Below are 22,969 nucleotides of genomic sequence, written 5' to 3'. Positions count from 1 at the left end.
CTTTTGCCTCTTTTTGTATCCCCAGTGCTTAGCACAGAGTTGGCACTTAATAAATCTTTAGTAATTGATTGAGTGATTAGGCCTTCTTTTGGTACCTTAAATAGTTCAGTTTCATGTAAAACTGAAGACAAGGCTATTAAATAAAAACCATAAAGTATTCCCATAAGTCAGTATGCAAAATGTCCTTAAGCTCTGTATCTTAGAATTATTGCAAGAGGAATCAAAGAATTTGTAATACATAATGAACTTTACATTTCTGCTGATGATTTTAAATAAATAATCCAGAAATAGTGAACTTCTCATTAACTTTCCCTTGGTCATTGCTGTACATTTCATGAAACAGGCATTTCATAAATTGATTCAGAAATAATGTATTTCCTACATATATCCAGTATGAAAAAAGGGGAGTCACCCATTTTGTTGTAGGTTGATGTTAAGTCAAACACATTTGTATGGTCAAACTGCATGATGAAAAAAAAGAAATTAATGTGTCCTTTGAAATTTTGTAAAGTATGTAAGGTATAGAAAAGTAGTATGCAAGCTAAAAATACAGGTATATTTTGGTGTTTTATTTTATTACTAAAGAGCTAAGCTCCCCAGATGGTCATCTGCCAGAACTGCATGGGTTACAATCAAAGAAAATTACATAAATATTTTCCCTTTATCCATTGTCTTATCACTCATAGCCATATAGTAAGCCATGTCACTGATTCAATTAACTGCATCTATGTACACTGCTTACAAGAGATGACTGGCAAGGCTGCTGATAATCAACTTGGGCCTTTCTTTAAAAAAAACAAAAACCAAGTAATGGATGTGTAATGAATACTTCATTTTAAAGAAAAAAAAACTAATAATAAGAAGCATTTAAGGAAGAAATTTTCAAAGAAAAAAAAAACAGATTGTATTTTTTTCTTCTCTAGGGTTTCATTTTTTTTTCTTTTCAAGAGGTTATAGTCAGCCAAATTCAAGGAAAATCAAAACAAATTCCTAGGAAAGTGTATATTACAAATTTATCTTGGTTAACAGATAAAACTCAAAAAGAATAAGTAAAATGTTAAATGTGTGATTATTCCATCATTTAACAGAACCAATGCCTTTTTCATTGAATTGGCTTTACTGGAGTAAAATTCCATGTTTGTCACCAATACTTTATTGTAAGCGGTAACTTTCACACTTAATAATTGAACAACAAAAAATAATGTCCTATATTTAGCCTTTGCGCAGGCTACTTGACTATACACAAGGCATAGTGATCATAACACAATCTAATCTTCATAATAACTTGTGCACTAAAAGATACCTATCGGACAACATGTGAACATTACAGTGAAATGACCTCACAAGTCCAGTGAAAATTCAGCATAATACAAAACATGTTTATCTACCGCAAATGACATTTTTAAAACAATTCAGTAGTAACTTAAGTAGAGTCTGAAGCAGAAATTTGTTGTGTAGTTATAAGTCTTTTAAGTGAAGCAACCTCTGCAGATAAGTTTGCTATCCCTTGTTTTAAATACAAGTTCTCTGAGTCAGAGACATTGTAGACATTGTCTTTAATTTCAATAACTCCAGTTTTGCAACTATTCTGAATTTTGCCATTGAGTTCTTTTGGGTGCCAATGTTCTGGTTTCAGTGACCAATCTTGGATGTTAGTCACTTGCACGGAAAAAGGAGTAAGGGAAGAATGTACCAAATTTTGTGTATCATGCTTTTCAAGTTCAAAATGTCTCTTTGATGACATATCAATAGGTGAAGAGAGTTTCTGTGTGGCATCAAATTCATTATCTAATGTTTCCACTTTTATTTGCATGGCTTTGGCTTTAATCCGAAGCTTATGTGGTAGTGCAGAATTCACTTCTGGAACTTTAACAACTGTTGCATGTATGCTTTTAAGTTCAACTGGGGAATGGATTGGGCCTTTGGGAACTTGTTGCTCATCTTCTCCATCAGATGACTTGCCTACCACACCATCATCAGTTTCTGATGTTCTTGGTGAATTACTGGAGGATCGATTAACTTGCAAGAGAGGAGGTGAGTGAGAATAACCAGAAAAGGTATTTCCTATGTAATTTTGATAAATGGATGCTGTATAAGAACCTCTATCATCTCTTGACTCTCTTGTGTAGCTCTCTAATTCCATAGGTTCCTGTTTTATGTCTTGGAACTTATTCTGAGGACTTCTGCAGTTGTTCTGAATAGGACTCTCCTGAGAATGCTCTATTGATGACACTTCTGAGACATCAGACAAAGAGCTTTGAGGAGAGTGTTTAATGACAGAAATGCAACTACTTCCCACTATAGAAGTTTCATGTTCATCCACAAACGAGCTAACATTTGATTTGGTTGTTTGATAGTCTTGGAAATACACCGCCGTAGAACTGCTGAGTTTCTGTATCTCCTGAGCATATACTGTAGAACTAATTAAACCAAATTTTAATTTTAGTGAGAGCAGTTCTGCTTTTAAAGAAGCATTCTCTTCTCCCAATGCAATTAATTTGTTTTCCAAAACCAGGTCATTCAGCCGACGTTTCTCACGAGATCTTTTGGCAGCTTCATTGTTCTTTCGCCTTTTTTCCCAATACATAGCATCTTTCTTTTCATCTGGAATGAATTCCCGTTTTCTCCGGCAAGCTGAAGATTTGTTTTTTCCACCAACTCCTTCATTAAGTAATAGATCTTCATTTGTATTCAAGTCTTCAGACACTTCAGTTAGAGTAGAGTTAAGTACTATCATTTTGTCCACATTTCTACTTGTATCAACAAGTGCCTGCTCCTTTTTAATGGTCTGCATTTTTCTTAGCTGCATCAGAAATAACTTTAACTAAATCGTTTTTTTATTTTGTGTTGCAGCGTAAATTATATCTCCAGTATTTCTCAAACCACAATTCTTTAAAAATTGCAATTTTATATCCATCAGCATTCCTCTATTTGTTTCATATTGCAAAAGGTAAGAACACATATGCTCTTCTTGCTAAATATAGCAGAAGTCTTCTAAGTGATCTGTAATAGATAAATTAAAAAAAAACACACCTTTAGTTTTTCAGTTACACATATCTGGTTTTTGTTTTTGATAAACTGCCACTTTCATGCGATGCTACTTTTAAATCATTTTAGATGATAGACTACTTACTATGGATCTTATCATTTAAAAAAATAACTATGGCAGAAATTCATTTGCCTTCAAGAAAGGGCAAATAATTGAAAGCACATCTTGGTATGAGAATTCCCTCAGCCATCTATTAAGTATAACAATGCAAACTTTCTCTTACTTAGTAGTTAAGACACATAATCCTGTAACCTGCCCATTACTTAAATTAAGTCCTGTGGAATTACTTCAGACACAGAAAGCAAGTTTTTTTGCCAGGGTCAACTAGCTAGTAAAAGTCTAAGGGGAAATTTGAACCCAGTTCTCTTTCACTCCAAACTAAGCACTCTATCCTCCTATGCTACACTGCTATGCTACACTGCTTCTGCAACTTTTAAAAGACTTGGTTCCAATTTTTCACAACAGAACATATAAACTGAAATTTGCATTCCTGAAACAATTAAAATAAGATTCATATTAAAATGTATTAAAAAACCTGACCACAATGACCTTTCCATAATCTCACTGAATGAAAGGTTAGCCTAGTAACTTAGCTTGTTTCAACAGGTGACCAATCTCATTCAGTAGTATGGGGAAAATAGTCTGCCTTTCAAAATAAAGGCATCTCTTTTGAAAGCATCTGTGTTACACAATTAGAAATGTTTTATATTTCTAGTTCCCTCAAAATTAATTGAGCAAAATTTCACTTAATAATAAGCTTTTTTGAAAGTCCTAAATATTGCTATCATAATGGGTTACATTTTCATAGTAGCTTTGGACCAAAATAAACTTTATGTTCATTAATTTAACATGAAATGTATAAGAACAATTCAATGCTAGAATTTTATTCTTCTTAGCAGTAAAAAGAATTTTCAATTGAGAGCACAAGAAAAAATTCAAGTACAGAACAAAAAGAATTAAAGAAAGTAAGTGTCATTTTATCACATCACTCCTCTGAGCTTCTAGAATTTCAACTGATAGGCATGGATTTGATGATCCTGAAGGTCCTTTTCATCTTCAAAACATTCTCTTCTATTAATGAAATATTTAGGATCTGAATTTGGCTTTGGCTTAACAACCTGCTTGACATTAGACACTGAATCCAAATAAATATTTTGTTCCCTTGAGAAAATCTTGACTTTTTTTTTCTAGACCAGGCATTTTCTGGATATTCTTTTCAATGCCTAATTATATATTCATATTTTGTAAGGATTATTCAATAAGGCAGCTGCTCAAACAGACTCTCCACTTAACAGCCAGTGACACCTGATCCTGTTTACATAAAAACTAGTCTTTAGTATTTGTCACCATTTATTGTGCATAGTTTTACACTGACTAAAGAAAGTAATTTTAACTTATAACTTTAACTTTTTATCAGCTGGGAAAATCTGAAAGCAAAGCATTCTGTCAGTTTACTTTGTCTTTTACAGAAGGTATAGAAAAAAAGATGTAATAACAGTTAAAAGGGGTCATAAAAAGTAAGGTTTCAAGCTATTCCATAAAACTATGCGAATTTCTCTGTCATAAAAAACCCCACACAGTCAAAAGAATAGCTAATCATGATTCACTGAAATCCATGATTAATTACTACCATCTTTGCCTTTGATAATATAATCTTATGAAAATGAAGTCAGAAGATTAGCACACACTAGACCTTAGAAAACTATTTTTTTTTAAATAAATCTACTATTTAGGAAAACAATGTTAATTCTCATAGTTTTCTGTTCAGATTTGTTCTTTTCATATTTTCCCTGCCTAATGAATGACTCTTACCTGTTAAAAGGTTCTGCTATGTTATATGGTTAGGATAGGTCTGCATTACCCCAGTGACATAGCTATTAAGAAAATTTATGGGGCAGCTAGGTGGTGCAGAGAGTAGAGCACCGGCCCTGGAGTGAGGAGGACCTGAGATCAAATCCCGCCTCAGACACTTGAGGGTACTAGCTGTGTGACCTTGGGCAAATCACTTAACCCCAATTGCCCTGCCTTCCCCCCTCCAAAAAGAAATCTACATAACTCAAGATAAAGATAACTACCTCAACTTTTCATTTCTCTTTAGCTACCAAGCATCCTTCAACAGACTCATTTTATTCTCCTGAACTACAATTATGAACTCAATCTGTTATCTCTATACACAACTCCTTTTCCTTTCACCTATTTTACATGTTCTTCTCTTTTCATTATCTCTTTCCACTTAATTTGACTTCCCAGTTCTACGTTGATAGTATGGAGGTCTATTTTATTTATTTCAATCATTTCAATGGTATTTCTATGCTCTCTACATTGGCCAAAAGCAACCGACCAGCTCAAAGACAGAGATGCCTTAAGAAAGGGAGAGACACACAATGTTGGGAACATAAAACAAGCCTAAATCTACCCTTCTTTTCTCCTCATTTTTCCCTTCATTGTTTCCAACACTATTTCTTCTAAGTTCAAGGGTCCTTAATCTGGGGTCAGTAAATTTTTAAAAAAATATTTTGATAACAATTTCAATATAATCGGTTTCCTTTATACTCCTGTGCACTTTATTTTATTCATTTAAACATGCTACTCTCAGAAGGGGTCAACAGGCTTACAACCAAAGGGGTCTGTGACACAAAAACACTTAAGAAGCCCTGTTCTAAGCACAGTTACCTCACCTCACCACTTCTGCAACTGATAAGAGTGGACTCTGGCTAAAATCTTCATTCTCCTGATTAATTTTTTCCATATTTCAAATGTTTTTTATATAGATTGCCAAATCTCCCTTCACAGTACTTCACAGTAACATACAACCCAAAGACATACTGCCTTTTGTGTGTTGAATAAACATTTATTAACCTCAAATGTCAAAAAAATTCTATGCCTTTATTATTGTGGCTATAATCCATGCTTTATCAGTTCCATTCCTCTAAGGTGGCCATTCCTCTAAGATACATGCTCATGCTAAGTCCCTTGAGTTTCAGAAGATCCTCACAAATAGTGCTTTCAAGCTTGGTAGTATCTTCCAGAACTTGTAGTGTGGAGTAGTACGGCCTTCAAGAAATCAGGGTTAGCTCTATATTATGCAGAAGACAACTTTAGTGTATGTTTGTTTAAATGTTCATTCATAATAATGGTGGTCTTCATATCCCAAAACTATTGGCCCCCATTTTATCATTCTAATTTAAAATCATACGCATATATTTCTGCATAATACATATTGGTCTCTTCATTCATTCTAATGTATAACACAGACCTCAATTCATCATTTCCCTTCCCAGGGCTTGCTTAATATGACTGGATTTTTCTTGGTTCTATCATACCATGTTACTACAAAGATGTCATTACAATAGTGTTCTCCACATGCATATGAAATTATTTTGAGAATAATATATCTCAATATATTATTGAGATACATTCTTCCAATGAAGAATGATACTATGAATAATGAAACCTTTTTTTTGAATCTGCATAAATTGCAGTCACTACAACACCATCTATATACTGTTTCACATCAGTTTCATAACGCCCCTTATTTATGCTTTGGGAACAGTTGATAATTGAGAAAAAAATCTCTTACAATAACTTATTTATTTTCACATATCATCTAAATATTTATCTTTCCTGGCTGTTGACATTTAAAATAATACAGGAAGGTCAAAATTAACTATACCTGTATCTATGAGTAATGGTGGTCAATATGCCACATTTTAAATATCCCACTGAAATCAGCTATAATCTTGAATGTAGAACAATGGTGGAATTTGGTCTCATAAGACTTAAATTAGTCTTACATTTATTCAATGTTCCATATAAAGTATTATCAAAAGCTATGAAAACAAGCTTGGAGAGCTATGAATAGTACCATATTTTAAACAATTTCTCCGTTTACTTCAGTGATTCTAAGACAGTGCACAAACTGATCTTTCAACAGATTTGTTCTGATCTTTCAACAGATTTCTCCACAGGACAATCCACAGGATTTATTTTCTATCTGATAGCAAATGATCCTGTGTCTTCAGTCAAGAAAATCATTTCCCTTTGGTAACAATTGATGATGTCATCAGGAAGAATTATCTTGATTCCTGAGACTATATTTCAAACTCAAATATTTTCCCTTATGATTAATTTTACAACTACTTTATCACTTCCTCATAAAATATTTTAAAAATAACAGTGAATTCTGTTCTACATTAGTCACTACTTAAATCTCTTTTTGGTAAACGATATTAATAGCACCAAATGCCAGTAGAATGATGTTATTAATGATGGTACTGTATTGAGTACTGTTAACTTCACTACAAGCTGTAATCACTGTATCTTAAAAACTCAGCCCTCTCCAGCCCCCACTACCCCCAACAAATCCCATTGTCATAAAATCCAAGCCCAGAAAGGGCTTCCTAACGTATGTTCATTTTAGTCATCTAATTTTCCAAACACACCAAGGAAATATTATCATGATGCAATCAAATTTTACTTCACATTTTCACTTTCCTCTTTTTTTTTTCCTATTTCCTGCAGAATATTAAAAAAAAAAAAAAGCATTAAATTGTGTAGGCATGAATTACCTTACACTTCCTTATGGTAGTAGGGAAAAAAATTAACCTTGCCATTAGAAGACCTGAGTACAGGTCATAGCTCTGCCATTTACTAGAAGAGTGAACTTGGGCAAGATATTTAACATCTCTGAGCCTCAGTTTTCTGATCTGTAAAATGATGATTTATCAAACATCACAACACATATCTCACAGTATCAAATGAGATAACATTATGTATATAAAGTGCTTTTATATTAGACATAAACATGATATTACAGTTATCCCTTCCACACCACAATTCTCCCCATGTCAACGTTTTGATATATTCCGGTTTGGCATAAAAAATTAAATGAGAATTTCTGGGGAGTTTTGAGGAAGCCACAACACATGAAAGCCAATAGATGACACAGAGCCTATAACCAAACATTTAACCCGAATTTTACAATAAGGTACCGTAAAGAATGCATAAAAGAAAAAGAAAAAAAAATCAGACTTCTGTTATAATGGGAGGGCCAAAAAATTTTATGCAAATTTTTCAGATTGTGGGGGGTGGTGGGGTGCAATACACCATCCCTAACCCATGCGATGTGGAAGGGATAACTAATGTGAATAATTTGGACAAGTCACTAAAATAATAATAAGCCATGCTTATCTTTAAGGAACAGTGTCACTGAAAATTAACTTTCTACTTATGTTCCTAATCAGGTAGCTAGGTGGTACAGTAGATAGGGTTCGGGGCCTGGAGTCAGATTCATCTCCCTGAGAACAAATCTGGCCTCAGACACTTACTAGTTGTATGACCATGTACCAGGGGTTGGGGAACTCAGCTGAGGTCTCAAGGCCATGTGGCCTTCTAGGTCCTGGGGTGTGGCCTTTTGATGGAGTCTAAGTTTTATGGAGCAAATTCGTTTATTAAGGGGATTTGTTCCATGAAGTCTGAGTTAGTGAAAGGGCTGCACTTGAGGACTTAAGAGGGTCACATGTGGCCTCAAGGCCACAGGTTCCCCACCCCTGCCCTGGGCAGTCACAACCCTGCCTCAGTTTCCTCATCTGGAAAAGAAAATGGCAAACCACTCTAGTATCTTTGCCAAGAAAATACCAAATGGAGTCATGAAGAATTGGACCCCAAATTAAAACAACGGAACAACATTATATTCCTAATCACGAAGTCTCTATAATTTCTATCCTACTTTCTGGGACCAAGTAAAACAATTTTATTTCCGCATGACAATCCTTCAAATAACTGGAAACAACTATCAGGTTCGCCACCACCCCCTTCAATTTTTCTTCTCTATATTATACATCCCTACTTCCTTCAACCAATTCTCAAACAGTAGGATCATAAAATTAATCAATTAACATATATTAAGACATACTATGTGCCAGGCACTGTGTTAAGTGCTAGGGATAGATACAACAAATGGTAAAGGACAGGCCCTGCCCTCAAGGAACTCATCAACTATAATGAAGGAAATAGCACAAAAATAACTATGTACAAACAAGAAATATAAAGGATAAATACAAAATAATCAATAGGAAGAAGTCACTAGAATTATGAGAAATCATGAAAGACTTCCTATGGAAGGTGAGATTTTAGCAGGGTGTTGAAGGAAGCCAGGGAATCCAGGAGGCAGTGATGAGGAGGGAAAACATTCCATGCATAAGACCATCAGTGAAAATGCCCAGAGTTAGGTGATGAAGTGTCTTGTGTGTAAAACAACAAGGCAGCTAGCATTGCTGGATTGAAGAGTAAATGGGGGATGTAAGGTATAAGAAGTCTGGAAAGGTGGGGGGGAGCAGGTGAAAAAGAGCTCTGATCACCAAATAGAAGATTTTATATTTGATTCTGGAGGTGACAGGGAGCCACTGGAGTTTACTGAGTAGGAGGTGACAAAGCCAGACCTGCACCTTAGGAAAATCACTTTGAGTAACACAGATGGATTGAAGTGGGAAGAGAGTTATGGCAGATAGACCAACCAGCAGGCTATTTCAGTAGTGCAGGCATAAAGTGATGAGGGCTTATACCGGAGTGGGGGCAGTGTTAGGAGAGAAAGGGGGAATATACAAGGAATTTTATGAAGGTAAAATTGACAGGTTTTGTCAACAGACTGGATATGGTAGGCCAGGGAAGTGGGTAGCTGAGAATGAGGAGGAGATGACACCTAGGTTATAAGCTTAGGTGACTGGGAGAATGGTAGTCCCTTAGACAGTAAGAGAATGTTGACAGAGAAGCGAGTTTTGGGGAAAAGATAATGAGTTGAGTTGAAGATGTTTATGGGACATCAAGTCTGAGATGCCTAAGAGTCAGGTGAAGACATGAGACTGAAGGTTAACAGAGAAGTTAGGCCTAGATAATTAGATCTGAGAATCATCAGCATAATGGTTAAGATAAGGAATTTGAGGGGAGCTAATGAGATCACCATGTGAAATAGTATGGAGGGAGAAAAGAAAGTTTCAGGGAAGAGTCCTGTAGGACCTCACAGTTAGGCAGCATGACCTGGATGAAAAGTCAGCAAAAGAGACTAAGAAACAGAGTGGTGTCACAAAAACCTATAAAGAAGAGAGTATCAAGAGGGTGATCAGGAATGTCAGTGACTGCAGAGAGGTCAAGAAGGATGAGGATCGAAAAAAGGCCACTGGATGGGATCATAGCAACTTAGGAGAGAATAGTTTTCACTTGAGTGATGAGGCCTGAACCCAGACTGCAGAGAGTTAAGAAGAGAGTGAGAGGAGAATGAGTGGAGGTACCTATTGTAGATGTTTTCCTCAAGGAGTTTGGTTGCTAAAGGGAGGACCTAGGTATAGGATGATAGCTTCTAGGGATAGCTGGATCAAGTGAGTGTTTTTTCAGGGTGGAGGAGATGTGCAACATGTTTGTAGGCAGTATGTAAGTAGATAGGAAAGAGAGAGATTGAAGATAAGTGAGACAAAAGGTATGATAGAGGAGACAATTGGTTGTAGAAGACTGGATGGAATGAATCACAGGGTTATTGAGAGATTGGCCTTGGCAAGGAGAAGGGCCGCCTCATCACATGAGACAGGGCTGAAGGAGGAGATAGTGGCAAAAGGCATACTGCTTACTCTCTCGAGAACACTTTCAGTTTATCAATGTTCTTCCTAAAAGTGTGGAGCCACAAGTGAGCACAATACTGTGGATTATTTTTCTTTTTTTTTTTTAAACTAAGGTAAAAGGCATTAATTCTGTTGCCTCGCCAGTGCTGGATACTAATTTTCTCAGTACAACATAAAGGGGCAATAATTTGTATAGCTAAGGAGAAGTATAGTAAATTTTAGTGACTAAATTTTATGGAGGAAGGCAGCCTAGGAAGGATGAAAACTTCAGAATGAATTTCTGCTATTGGTTTTGGTAAAGATAAAAGTGAGGAAACTGACAAATGTTGGAATGGAGATACTACAAGAAAACATACACAAGGATGCGTTGTTGGCAAAGCTGTGAACTAGTCCAGCCATTCTGTAAAGCAATTTGAAACTCTACCCCAAATGTTAACTAACCCATACATATCCTTTGATGCAACTATACCAGTAAGCAAACCTATATTTTAATGCTATCAAGAGAGAAAGGACCCGTACCTACAAAAATATTGATAGCATTTTTAATAGTAGCCCCAAACTGAAAATTAAGAGGGTGCCATCTACTGGGGAATGGCTAGGGAAAAAAAAATTGTGATGTATGAATGTAACAGAATACTATTGCGTCACAAAAATGACAAAAATGGACAGTTTCAGAAAAACTGGGAAGACCTACATAAGCTGATGTAAAGTGAAGAGAACAAAACTATGAGAACAAAATGACATTAGAGAGAAAATCAATTTTAAGAGACTTCAGAACTCTAATACAGTGATAGACTATGAGTCCAGAAGACTGAAGATATATCACTTAACCTACCTCCACCCATAGAGGTGATGAACTTAAAATGTGGAATGAGAATTAATTGGACATGTCCAACAAGGGGCTTCATTTTGCTGAACTATGTATACTTATTTTGAAGGGTTTTTCCTGTTTTTTTTTTAATTTTCTATTATGGCACTAGTAGGAATTAATTTTTTTTAAATCACCACAGGCAAAAAAGAAAAAGGATACAAAAGTTTTGAAATATGGTTTAAGATAGGCCTCAGTATTGTCTTTCAGTCATATCTGTGGAACAATTTTGGCAAATTCAATTTTATTCTGACATTAAAAAAAAATTCTGAAGACACGAGGACTACCCAAGAGGAAAAAGTGGAGGTTGTCTAACGGTATCTTTGTTGATGTACTGCAAATTTCCAAACAACTTCAATATTTTTAATTTACAAGTCACCAAAATATCAATGTAACATCAAAATCATTTCCAGATATAAGGCTGCTATGCCCCCCCCCAAATCTTTTCTTATAACAAAGAATGTAAAACCACACAGTAAAATATAGCTTAAAGCTTATGCTATATTATTCACTCATATTCTTCCACCTCTTCAAAAAAGAAAAGGCGGGGGGCACCTAGGTGGCACAGTGAGTACAACACCGGCCCTGGAGTCAGGAGGACCTGAGTTCAAATCCGGCCTGACACTTGACATACTTAACTAGCTGTGTGACCTTGGGCAAGTCACTTAACCCCAAAGGCCCTGCCTTCCCCCTCCAAAAAAAAAATGACTGGTCATTACAATTATACTGTGTTTTACAACATGACACATTGAAACTAATGTATCACTGGTGGTCAACAAGACCTGATTTCAAACCTCACCTTTGAGACCTTGCATGAAATGGCTAAGTCACTTAAAACATCTGAACTTCAATTATTCCATCTGTAAAAGGAGGATAACAATACTGGTGGTTCCTATCTCACTAAGTTGCTGTGAGGATGATAAGAAAATGTAAGGCATTATCATTACATCTCAAGCGCCTAATTTTGAGCTTCAGCCCAGTAAAACCCCTAGACCTTTTCCCAGACAATCTGTTGATAGCGATGTTCCACCCATCCATCTTCTATCTGTGAGGCTGATTTTTTGAACCCAAGTGTAGAACTTTCTATTTATCCCTGTTACTTTGAATCTTATTAGATTTATGCACCTGTCCTAGCCCACCAAGATCTTTTTAAATCTTATATCTCTCAAGTGTTAACCCTCCCATCTTTGTATCATGGGCCACACATTGCATATCTGTCTCTAGATCTCTATTTTCTGCAATATGGCATATTTCATCAGAAGTGTTTAACTAAAACTGTCAACATCAGACAGAGAATATTTCATTATTTTTAATCATCTATCTTTATAATGGAAATTGTGTTTTAAATGATTTCATTCCCTGTATAACTTGATTTGGATAAATAAAGGCGCTGATAGTCAATGGCATAAAAAAGAGAGAATTAAACACACTGCCTTCCCTCTTTCCTAAGTCCATCGCTTATCTAATGTGCCTAGTAACAGCAGAAAGAATGTTGTATCAGGAATAGGATGACTAGATTCAATTCCTAACTTTCCTACTTACTACCTGTTATCTTCTCTTGGGTGAGGCATTTAACCTCTCTGTTCCTACACAAAATGAGACTATTGGACCAAATGATCTCTAAAGCACTTTCTAGGTATGATTCTATGAAAAATAATAAGTTAAAAAGGAAACTTTTCATGGTGAACTGAAATCAAGTTAAATTGTATAACTATTACTGAGAAGATGGTGGCTTGTTTTTGATGCACTACACCTTGTGGAAACAGTTTAAAACTTCATCTATTATTAGTTTCTTTAATTTATATGTAGGATATAAATAGAAGTGAAATGTGTGTAAAAATATGGCAAAAAAAAATGTGCTAAGCATAACTGAATAAAAGGAAATCCAGTAAGGAAATATTTCAGTTTCATGGGTATTTTCTAAACCACCTTTGAGTAAAAAAAAGTTTTAAACTATGAAAAGATATTCTGAATCTCTTTATGTATCATTAAATGCCTTACATGAAAAATTCTGCCTCCAAAAAGTACATTTTTATTAACCTTGAAGCTCTTAGAAATTTCAATTTATACTTTTAAAGTCAAATATTGTAATAGTGAAATAATCTGTCATTCATGTAAAACCTAACAAAATATCAAAATTTGATCAATGAAACTCAATTTTTGCATTATTTTCTCTTATCTCTGACAAAAGGCAAGCTGATAAAGTAGCCTAAAAGTTAACATAGAGCAATGCTTTTAAACTTGAGTGCTTTCAATTGATGATAAATATCATTTTATTATATTGACATTTTCCTTCTCATATAGGGCAAAATATTTTTATAGTTTAAGAAATTTTCAAATGACAAACTTTTATATGAAAGTAGAGTCAAGTACAGTCTAATTCCCTATGAAGATAGAATCTGGAAACAATGCTGCAAAAGTAAATGCATACACATGCATACTTGAAAGCAATTACTTATATAGTTTGAAGAGTGGTGTACAGTTAAAAAAAAACCACCAGAAATCAAAAGTAATAAATTTTAAAAGGCTCAAATGGAGGAGTAATTTGGGAGTACAAAGTACACCTAAGATTTCTATAAAATAGGGAATATTCTTCAATGGTGGACAACCAGTAAATGCACAAATAGTTTAGACTTCAAGAGAAGGTTTCAAGGTAGGGATAACAGGCTTGCAGAAATCCAAAAGCAACACTGACAACTCAGTGGACACTAAAGAATGCAACTAAATTTTTTTTTTCTATATGTAACAAATGAAAGGAATAAGATATGATCTCCTTTACATTAATCCACACTCTGGTTCAGAGTGACAGGGATGGCAGATTTCACTGATTTTTACTGTAATTTTCCTGTGAAGAGGATAGATTAAAAAAAATCACGAAACAAATTTATCTTTGGCAATAATTTGTAAGGCTGCTTACTGAGGGTCTGAGAAGGGTAAAATGACCAAAAATACAATTTTAAGATAGCTAAAAGGTTTGTAAATGTTAACACTCATTTCCAATGCCTAAATGCCCTGAAGACCGTGAATCCTATTGCCATTTAAGAGTATAAAAGCATATGAAATGCTGTAGGAAAAGTAGTTTATACCGGTAGTTTTGAAGCAACAGTTGAGAAATGTCTGACTGTGCTTCTCAATGGAGTCAGGGATAGAGTTTTTCATTTGTTTTTACTTTTTTAATCTATGAGGATCCACTTGATAAAGCATAAAAGAGAAAGCTAAAGTAATGTTTCTTGTCACATTGTTAGAGAAAAACTGCAGATATGAGAAAAGAAAGGAAGAGAGGTGTTCTATCTAATGGGACTGGGGTCAGGAAGACCTGAGTTAAAATACAACCTCACACACCCTCTAGCTGTGTAACCCCGGGAAAGTCACTTAACCCTGTTTGCCTCAGTTTCCTCATCTGTAAAATGAGAAGAAGAAAAAAACGGCAAACCACTCCAGTATCTTTGCCAAGATAACCCCCAAAAGGGGTCACGAGTCAAGGAATGACTGAAAAATGACCAAAAAATAACAAAAGCAATGAGTCAAGAGGAACGATGAATTTTGGTTAATGTATAAAATAATATGGTAGTAGTCTACAGATCCCATTTAATCTGCTACATGTGGGGGCATCATCCTTTTATACCAGCTACATAAACAAATTCTTAATTCCAATGAAACAGAATATACAAAGCACAGTTTAATAAAAATGACCTATACTAGCAAGTCAGTGAAACTTTTTAAATCTGCATTATGCTGATTTGAAATTCAAATCCTATGAAAAGTAGTAGCTACTACAGGAAGATCATTCACAGAGAAATCTAGAGATAATTGAAATAAGGCAATAAAAACTCATAATACATATATTTAAAGCTAAAAGTCTTTCAGCATTCTCAGAATATTAGGCTAATCTCCACAAAAATAAATTTAGAAAAATAACAAGATATCAAATAATGTATTATTGCCAGCAAATACAAGCACGAAAAAAAAGAAACTGTCAACGACCTACTTCCATAATCTGAATAAAATCCTAAATATAAATATGTTCTTAGTCATTAATTTCTACTTTTTCCTTTTGTTCTTTAAAATTTAATGCCTCAGTGCCATCTGGATTACAACTGAAATATTTAAATAGTTGTGATTCTAACTGTCATAAAAATAAAACCTTGGCCATGCCATATGACTACACCTTTTCCATTACATATCCTTAATCATGTATCTAATAGTTGGCTGTAATGACCACAGCAAGGTCATCTAGAAGAATCTATTAAAGCGGTGAGTCAGACACATTGCTCAACATGTAAAAGAAGTCTCAAGCAAAGGTTTTTATTTTTTTAAGTAGTTGCATCATAGTGATTTTATAATTGCAGTTCACAAAGATAAGCTTTCAATACTAACTAGCCAGACAAGGAAACTCTTTCCAAAACTGTAGTCAGCCCTCACTAAAATTCAACATTAAAAGGGAGTAAGTTAATCTGAACTAAAAATTCCCTTCTATTCCAAGAAGGGTAATAGCAATCGAGAGATTGGAGACTGAAGTTTTAACTTCAGTATCATTATGTCTATGTGTGAGTGTATATGTGTATCCTTGTGTCTACATATATGTACATGTATATACATATGCACACATAAACACACATATACATACATCTATATGCATCTGCACTGTTTACCTCATATGGCTATACTAGCCTTAGAAAAATATGTGCTTTATTAGAAAATATTTTTAGCCTTTTCCTACTGTGTAGAGGCCTCTACTGATGGCTTTCTTCAATTTTTCCATTTGCACAATAAGAGATAATTAATACTTGTTCTACTTCACTCAGAGTATGTTATGAGGAATGAAGGGCTTTGTAAAATATAAAGTTTGTTACTATTGCCAATAGTCCAAGGTACCTCCATAAATTAAAAAAAAAATTAGTGAGACAACATAAAGCTGTGAACCGAAAAACCTGGGGAGTGAGCCTTACTAAAACCTTTTAAGAGGCAGCTTAAAAAAAGAATCAGTCGGGTGACCCAAAGCAGGTCACCTAAACTCTCAATGCCCCAGGATACTCTTAAAATTAAGTTGCATTTGCCAGTGGGTATTGGTGGAGTTTCTTCCCTAAGAGATACCTACAAGGACACACGACATCACAGATCCTGAATTTAAAAAAACCCTAAATTAAAGAAAACACAGTCTCTGTGGCCAAAGGACTTAATTTACTGAACTCAAGAGTCTTTAAATAAGTTCTATGAAGGCTTTGCGCAATAAATGTTACATAAATCAAAGAAATTTTTGTATTTTTGAACATTAGGGATTATTTTCTGGAACTAAATGTCCCAAAGTTGTCCAAGAGTTTAAAAAAATAGAGGAAAAAAGCACAGTAAATACTACCTAAATATCGCATACAATTTGCTATATTACATTAAAAAATGATGAAGCAAATGCCACCACAATAACTTTTCTGTCCATCGACAGAAAAAAATGTTTTATTTTTATGCATATTGAAAGAAAGCATGTTTTAAAACATATCTCCAAAAAGTCATTCCTTTACAAAAAAAAAGTCTCATAAAATCTATTAGAATGACAGTATTAGAACAGTGTAGTAAGAGCCTGTCCTTCTGGTGACCACACGTGACAAGTACTAGTCATACCCATTGGATGTTTTCTAATGGAAAAAAATACCACCTGATAGGGTTTATTCACGGCAGATGCAAATATAACGGGGCTGATTTTACATTTCCCCTCCATTTGCTAGCCTCTAAAGAACACAGAAGCGTATGGTCTAGTATATGCCACCCAAACTTCCATCACCATTTCTGGGGGGAGAGAGATCGATAATACATGAAGGTCGTTCCACTTTTCATTTCATTTTTCAAACCAAATTCTGCCCCCAGGGCAAAGATGTTTCCCAATCAGGAGACAAAGAAATGAGTAAAAGCAAAGAACTCTCCGATTTGTGCGAAAGATAAAGAGGAAGCGTTGCTTAACAATTTGCAACACGACAAACTCCCTTTCTTTCTTCCTCCTCCCTCCCAGAATGCCTCCCTCCAACTCCCCCCACCCCGCCCGTTTTCCATTCTTGGAGGTTTCCTCTTCCCCTCCTTTTCTTTCCTCTATATTAATGAACAGCTTTTTCACATTCCACATTACAAGGCTGCAGACGCATTTCTGCTTCTCCGGGGCCCCTCAGCTCTGCCAATTAGTGCATTATCCTTAACTGGAGCACTGTATTCCCTATTTCACACAAACTATATTTATTTGGGCCGTCCATCCATTGCCCCATTTATCTATATATGTATATATGTAAATATATCCCAACTACACTTTACCCTTAGCCTCCTCTAACCAAGGGTTTGGTGCTGCACTCCACCCAGCCCCACGGCGGCAGCGCCGCCCCCTCCCTCCCCACCCAGAACAAAGAAAAGGATGTGGAGAAAGAAGAGCAGAATCGGCAGCGCCATCCATCCAGTGCCCCTTTCCTCCAGCTTAGAGGGACTTATCTCTTATCCTCAACTCCACCCTCGGCCAACCCAAGTCTTCTTCCTTTCTATTTTACCTCTCCTACCACCATCCAACCACCTCAGACAATGCTGACAATCTCTCCTACCGTCCCTCACAACTTGTAACTCCTACAATCTCATCACAGACCCAGCAAAGGTCTGGAGGGGTAAGGCCTAGGAAGGAGGGAGTGTAGTTTGCTCTAGGGACCTGCTGAAGGTGTTGGGGCCTGGCCACTGGCAGCAGCTACCAGGAGGAGGAGCTGCCATTCTCTTGGCCTCCTAGTGAAAGCTCTGACATACCCCTCAACCTAAGCAAGTGTGTAGGCTACTACAGACAGACGAGAAGCTTAACTGAGGGTATTTTAGTCGAAATTAATTTCCTAGAAAGAGACTATAATTATTTATAAGGACATACATTTCTCAATGAGTAATTACCAAAAATATGAAAAATTCATTTTAATTTTAAAGGATTCTAATTAATACAAAAAGTCTGTCTACACCTAACTTATACCAAATGTGTATGTGTTGGAATGTGGATATGTTTGCATACATACATAGAGACAAACAGCAAATATAATCAGAGTTTAGAGCAAGGGAAGTTAAGTAAGGGCTATGTATTTTACACACACACACACACACACACACACACACACACACACACACACACCCCTCTACAATATATTATTCTGAATGAAATCAGGAAATGCAACCTCAAACAAACTACTGACCTACGTCTACCTCCTACAAATCACATCTGAGGATGGGAGTGGTAAATCTAATCTGAAGGAAATACTTGTGACTTCATTGTTGCTAATTACAAATGCCCAGAAGAGAAAATGACTCTTGAACCTTCCGGGGGATTTTCCGTGAGCAGCAGTTTCCCTGTCTTTTTATTTTTTAAAGAAAGTAATTTCACCCAGGGAAGATGCTGTCAAAAAACAGAGAATCATGAAAATGTCTCAGAAGACCCGGAGTTAAACCTCAGCAAATGGCCCTGAACGTCTATTTGCTAACAGTCCTGGAGAAAACACCAGAAATAGCACCGTGAAGCCACAATTGCTAAATTGTGATAGTTAGGGCTAAATATAGAAGAACACAATTTCATTTTAGGGTATATGACATATTCAGCAGCATGAACAACGCACGTCTTACCCAGTTGTCTACTTTTCTATTTATAAACATCCTTTTAAAAAAACTGCTACCGTGCCATTTTTTTTAAAGCTTATTGCCCTAGTTTCTTTGTAGCTAGATTATAAAAATCGTGTAATTAGCTCCCTCTTCCTCCGTCCTCTGCCAGCAAATTCTGCGGTTACATAATGCAACATTTCCAGGAACTATTAGGTGATCTGTTTTGCAGCGTCTGAAAAACCAATTACACAAAAGTGAGGGGAAAAGAGAGTTAACAATAAAATATTTCCGTTAATGGAAGGGAATAATTTAACCGGCACAATTCTTCTTTCCCGATTTAAAAAATAACACCCCAGAGACACACGATAAGATTATGTAGCTTCCTTAGGATCTTAAACCCAACACTGAACTAGAATCTGTGTATTTTTGTGGATCTTAAATTATTTAGTACTTAAAATAGAAAATAGACGTAATTTATAATAAGCTAATTCCCAGACGCTGCACCAAAATTACAAAATCATTACACACACACACACACACACACACGCACGCACACACCCCATTCTCATAATCCTTGCCAGTATTTCACAGTGGGCGGATTATGCAATGTATGAAAGAACAAACCTCACAAATCTTCCTTCGGGCTTTTAAAACATACTAACGATAAAGAGCGTGGAAACTGTAGGTAAGGACTAACCTTCGACACAGAAGCAATTGTTGAACAGGCATTTTTTGAATGCCGTCACCACCACCCCCTTTTAAAACCTCATTTCTCAACCAAATTAAGTATTTTTAGCGTTACTCAAGCCCTCATATCTTCTCCTTTTCCCCCACCCCCCTCCTCTCCCTCCATCCCTAGAGAAGAGGGAGTGGGGGCGTGAGTCAGAAAGCCTTTTGCTGCATGCTCGGAAATGGATTGACCTCAGAACGGCTGCCTTAGTGTTTTTCTCTATCAAAACATCAATTTTCCTTAAATACAGTCACATTATGCAACTGCAGGGTAGAGAAAGGGAGCAAAGTCTACGTGCTGGGGCTAGGGGGTTGCAATCAATATAGTCACCTTAAGGTGGAGATTCCGACATGGACATATCAGCAAAAGTTTGTAAAATTAATAAACACACACGTCTAGAGATGTAATATAAACACACTATTTTATACATACACACTTCTGGATGTGACAGCAACTTTTCGAAATTACACATGAGTGGGTGGGGTAAGGTAAGGTAGTGAGTGGAGAGACAGAGAGAGATTCAGAGAGACACAAAGACAGAAAATGAAAACAAAGCCTAGAAATAATTATTAGTACACAACACGTGTAGTTACCTTTTTCATTTTCATCTTGGCCCGGAGAATGTGGTGGGAGGGGCAGAAAACGCAACAAAAACGAGAAGAGGTCTCCCCGGAAAGTCGCAAGTGAACCAGAGAACACAACACCCGACTCCTAGCCTCTGCTCTAGAAAAGGACAGAGCCTGGCCAGGGCTGAGCGAGGCTTGGGCACTGCTGTGTGCGCTGGAGTGGGGGGACGGAGGGGGTCGAGGGGTGGCATCAAAGGCTCTGAAGAGAAGTGGCTCGCCTGGGGCTTCGCTCCCACCTCCAGGGCAGGCCCGCAGGCTGGTAGCGCGACACGGAGGAGACAGCCAGTTGCAGCACTTCCTGGGGTCGGAGAGAGGGGCGCGGGCGGGGGATGGGGGGGATGGGATGGCGGTAGAGGAGGAGTGATGGGAGGGGTCTACCAGCCTGCTACAGCGGGGAACCACCACCGCGCCGCCGCCGCTGCCGCCGCCGCCAGAGATCTGTGTTAGTAGGTCAACATCGTGCTCCTTGCAACGTACCCTTCTGCCAGCCTCGGCGGTGACTGGCGTCCACCGTGCCCCAATCACAGAGCCCAGAGCCAACCCCACCACCAATAGTTACTACTCGTCGGGGCGGAGGGATAGAGGAGGAGGCCTGGAACTTGAATTGCCTAGGTCCCTCCCTCTTTTCTTCTTCCCTCCCTCTTTTCCAACGACACCACTACCAAAGCTTTCCTTCCCTCCCTATCCCTGTTACATCTACTCCTCCCTCTTGCCTTCCCTCCCTTCCTCCCTCAGCTCAACCATTTGTGGTACTATATGTGCTAAGTGTATTGCATAACGAGCGGAGGGGAGAGGGGAAAAGGAGGGAAGGAGGGAGGGGCGCTGACATTTACATGGAGCGGGCCAGCGAGTTTGAGTTAAGGTGGACTCAGCCCCTTCATTCTCCCTTTTCTATTCTCACTCTCTCCTCTATTTGCTTCTTTCCACTCTTTTGGCCCCGCTTTTTTTTTTTAACTGAAGTACAGCCTAGCTACCTGTTGCAGGCGGATCCCCAGGGCCGGGTAGGAGAGGCAGCTTTGCTGAAATATGAACGGTGGTAGCTGTGAGCCTGGTCGGGGAGAAGTAAAATCTGAAGCCAAGCTACGTGATTCACAGTTTACACCCACCCCCAGCTCCTGGGGAGCAGAAAGTGTTGTTGGTTAAATAAGCACACACTCAGGCTCCATGACCTCATAGATAAGAAATTGACAGGGGCGGGAAGCTTGGGGAGAGAGGACATATTTGAAATGGGGCTGGATAGTCCTGTTGGTTTTGCTAGAGGCCCAGCCAGCAATGGAACAGGGATGGGGGAAGCTGGAGTAGAGGATGTTTCCTAAAGGAAAGACTTTCTTTTTTCCTAAAGGAAGACTTCTACAAGAGGTTGGGAAATGGGGATGGGGTAGGGGAGGGAAGAAGAGTGATTCAAAGGCTTGATTCCGAATAAGGCTTTGTTATGTAGATCATTGATTAAAATAAACCAAAAAATCCTCTGAATCTCTACTAAACGGACCACTACTACTACAAGTGAAAATAGAGAAGAATGTAAAAACACAACACTTCCCTCCAAAACTAAGGATACTAAAACTTAAAAGTGACTGTATAACAAAATCGAGAAACTAGTTTTGCTGATTTATATCTACCCAGCTACCGCATATGGGCAATCCTCCACTGAATTATACATAATCTTTGGCTAGCATAAAAGTCTGCTGAAGACATACATGTTGATTCATTATTGGGTGTGTTCTCTGCTGTTAATGCCAGTTGGCATTTTCTGCTGTGGGCTACAAAGCATATACTGTATTCTTGACACTGCAGTTAATGTCTTCCTTTAATGATCTTCATAGATAAGGGCATTAGAGGTTCTCCTGATGTCCTCTTTCCCTCCCTTCACTGTGTGAGAACTGACATATAAGTGAACTATTTTAAGAGTTATTCACAAACTGTGTTAGAGGAATATTGATGCACTGATTTTTTTCAGGAAATGAAAACTACAGCAATTACGTACACCAATAGAGTTTGGCTTTCTTTAGACTATTATATATTACACATTTTTGCTCATTATCCTGGTAGTCACTCCTAGATCATAAAATGCAATAAAAGTTTTACTAATCACAAATTAAAAGACTACAATTTCTAATGCATAAAGGCCATGCTGAGTTAGAAAAACATTCTCCAAAGGCAGTAGGAGCTCTGGTAAAAACTGACGCCATCTTAAGCCTTTTATGTCTCAGGCAAAAGGAAAATCAAATGGCCTCCACCTGACAACCCCCTTAGAGCTCCAAACAAGCCTATACAAAACAGGTGTCATTCCTACTATGTCCCACGCCTTGGCATCAAGGTCCCTAAATTTTTCTATAGGATCTTCCAACACTAAAATAATCATGTCGGGTTCATAGTACAAAAAGTGATACTTCTGATGCACTACAAACAACTACATAAAGTGGGAGCTGTCAGCAAAATTCCTCCATCAGTCCTGACTCCAAAATGGAGTCTTTAATAACTATAAACTCATTC

At 37.1% G+C, this 22,969-nt stretch overlaps 1 protein-coding gene across 1 annotated transcript; it reads right to left on the bottom strand.

The window, feature by feature from the left end:
- Positions 1 to 354: 354 nt before the first annotated feature.
- On the bottom strand, positions 355 to 20,924 carry NFIL3 (nuclear factor, interleukin 3 regulated). Its single transcript, XM_036739303.1, has 2 exons — positions 20,444 to 20,924; positions 355 to 3,003 (listed from the first exon to the last, which is right to left on the bottom strand). The coding sequence occupies exon 2, from the start codon at positions 2,807 to 2,809 to the stop codon at positions 1,424 to 1,426; it is 1,386 nt and encodes a 461-aa protein (XP_036595198.1). The 5' UTR covers positions 2,810 to 3,003; positions 20,444 to 20,924; the 3' UTR covers positions 355 to 1,423.
- Between the last annotated feature and the right edge of the window lie 2,045 nt (positions 20,925 to 22,969).

Source organism: Trichosurus vulpecula, chromosome 9 (genome assembly GCF_011100635.1).
Source record: "Trichosurus vulpecula isolate mTriVul1 chromosome 9, mTriVul1.pri, whole genome shotgun sequence".
Taxonomy (NCBI): Eukaryota; Metazoa; Chordata; class Mammalia; order Diprotodontia; family Phalangeridae; genus Trichosurus; species Trichosurus vulpecula.
Note: the sequence above shows the minus strand (reverse complement) of the source record. Positions and strands in the feature narration are given on the sequence as shown.